At 55.0% G+C, this 2481-nt stretch overlaps 1 protein-coding gene across 1 annotated transcript in view; it reads left to right on the top strand.

The window, feature by feature from the left end:
- The window catches only part of EMH_0033000 (ABC transporter, putative), a gene marked incomplete at both ends in the record, with an annotated part of 8500 nt that overhangs the window by 5228 nt on the left and 791 nt on the right, over positions 1–2481 (top strand). Inside the window, 4 exons of the mRNA XM_013494699.1 lie at positions 340–643; positions 920–1383; positions 1652–1754; positions 1960–2169. Coding sequence (XP_013350153.1) covers positions 340–643; positions 920–1383; positions 1652–1754; positions 1960–2169 — 1081 coding nt within the window. The remainder of the gene's footprint in view (positions 1–339; positions 644–919; positions 1384–1651; positions 1755–1959; positions 2170–2481) is intronic.

Raw genomic sequence — 2481 nt, 5'->3', positions numbered from 1 at the left:
TGAGACGCGAGATGAACCGCCTAGAGGGGCTCAGCGCCGGTACGATCCTCACGTAAACTAACTCCCAAGGGGTATGCGGGAACGAGGGGACCCGCACGGGGGTCATAGGGGCCTTCAGTAGGTGTAAGAGCCCCTGTGAAATCCCTTCAGTTGTTGGGGGCCGACACGGGGATCTTAGGGTTTTGAGGCCGCCAGGGTACCGACGTCTCTTTAGGAATATGAAAGATTCTCGGGTGTTGCTACGCGGTTCCATGGGTGTCTGTCAGTGTGCTTGATCTGCTTCTAACGGTAGCATGGATGAGGCGAGAGCGCGATAAGTGTTGAGGGTTTAGGGTTCAGGGTTTATGATTTCATTGCATTGGTTTTGTTGATATCAGGGCTGTTGGTGGACTCTTTAAGTAACGCGGAGGCGGTGCGTTACTTCACGGCGGAGGCGCAGGAGGCGGAGCGGTTTGGGAGTGTGCAGCGGCAGCTGGAGAATCAAATGGCGAAGGTGAATGAGTCGCTGGCCCTACTCAACTTCGGGCAGCAGCTCATCTTTACCAGTGGCCTCGCCATTGCCCTTCTGCACACAGCCAACCTCGTCGCCGCAGGGGTTGCCCCTGTTGGCCAAATCGTACTCGTCAGCACGCTGCTCCTGCAGGTACACGATCAACACCTCCCGTGCCTTGCCTGCATGCATACCCCTCTGCATGCTTGCACGAGCACCACCATGCATCTGCACATGCATATACTCGCTTAGCCTGCAAGTGTGTTGTGCAAGTGAACATGAGGTATAGAATCCGTCTTAGTTTGTGTGGATGTGGGGCGTGGCTCGGCGGCTTACTTGTGAATGCGTGTTATATCTTCTCGTCTTGTTGCTGCCTGCTGTAGTCCGTTGTCAAATGAATTAGCTGGGGCAGCGTTTCTGTGCCTGCAGCTGGCGATTCCTCTCAACTTCATCGGGACTGCCTACAGAGAGCTGACGCTCAATACAATAGACTTGGAGAAGCTGCAGCAGCTGCTGCAGCTGAAGCCGTTGGTCCAGGATCCCCCGAACCCGGTTGCCTTCGAGTTAAGAGGCGGCGCTGTGGAGTTTAGGGACGTGAAATTCGCCTACCCCCCTTCACACTCTTTGGAACAGCTGTCTGTACACCGGACGTCGCGGATGCAGGAAATGCGACATATGCACCAAGACGCCTCATCTGCACACGGTGGGGGCAAGCTGGTGTTAGACGGATTTTCGCTTCAAGTGCCCGCCGGTAGCCGAGTGGCCTTGGTAGGGGAGTCAGGCTGCGGCAAGACAACGCTAATTCGCCTCTTGTATCGCCTCGCCGACCCCCTGAGCGGCGTCGTGTCTATAGACGGACAGGACCTCAAGACTCTCCCCATCATGTCATTCAGGTACCTTGCATCTATCTTTGGCACTATGGCTGCTCTGAAGAAGCTGGTCATGTGGACCTGGCGCGCACAACTGTGTTGCTGTATGGCCCATCTATATTTGTATATGTGCTTCATAGTAGTGCTTTCGTGAAGGCGTTTCCACTCCTTTGCCTCCTCCGAACAAAGTGAGGGAAGTAGCGGGTAATATAAAGAGTGGGTGTGGGATTTGGGGCAGCACCGTGTTGAGGGCGGGCTGCTACTGCCTCTGTGCGCGGCGTGCTCTCAACAGGAAGCACATTGGGGTAGTTCCCCAAGACGTGGCGCTCTTCAACGAGTCTCTCGGATTCAACCTGCGATACGGGAGCCCCCACGCCACAGACGAACAAGTGAAGGTGCTTTTAGAAAGTTCCTTGCTGCTGGTTCCGGATATGTTTGCTGCTGCCGAGAGCCATTGCCCGTGATGGAATCCCTCCATCTGCATCCATATTCGGGCGTTGTCTTGTTGAACCTCCGTCTGTCTGGCAAGACGCCAACCAAGGCAGCCTGACGTCATGCTTTTGTTTGTTGCTTTAGTTGTGCTGTGGCGGCGGTGCGCAGGAAGCAATTCGCCTCGCGGAACTAACGGAGTTGGTAGAGTCGCTTCCCGATGGCCTCGACACGCCTGTTGGCGACCGCGGCCTTCGCCTCAGCGGCGGCGAAAAGCAGCGGGTTGGGATCGCACGATGCCTGTTGCGCAACCCGGAGATAGTTTTGTTTGATGAGGCGACAAGCGCCCTGGACCTCCATACCGAGCACAAAATCCTTAAGGTATGTGTCTGCTCCTCCTCCTGTCGGTGAGAGGCGTGGATACACCTACAAGAAACCTCCATATCTATGCATTTATACATGTAGGCTTGTTTATATGCATTTGCGTGAGAAAATTAAATGGAACTGGGTCTTGCAGGCAGTCGCTTGCAGGGGGCAGCTTCTCTCATTCCTGTCGTCATGAAATGAAGACAACCCCTGTTCATTTCGGCTATGTGTATGCTTACACCCTATTGGCAGGCTCTGCAAGCAGTTTCCCGGGGTCGCACTACTCTTTTGATTGCTCATCGCCTCTCTACAGTTGCCGGCGCCGAC

This window comes from Eimeria mitis, genomic scaffold (assembly GCF_000499745.2).
Source record: "Eimeria mitis Houghton genomic scaffold, Emh_scaff1255, whole genome shotgun sequence".
In the NCBI taxonomy this organism is placed as follows: Eukaryota; Apicomplexa; class Conoidasida; order Eucoccidiorida; family Eimeriidae; genus Eimeria; species Eimeria mitis.
Note: the sequence above shows the minus strand (reverse complement) of the source record. Positions and strands in the feature narration are given on the sequence as shown.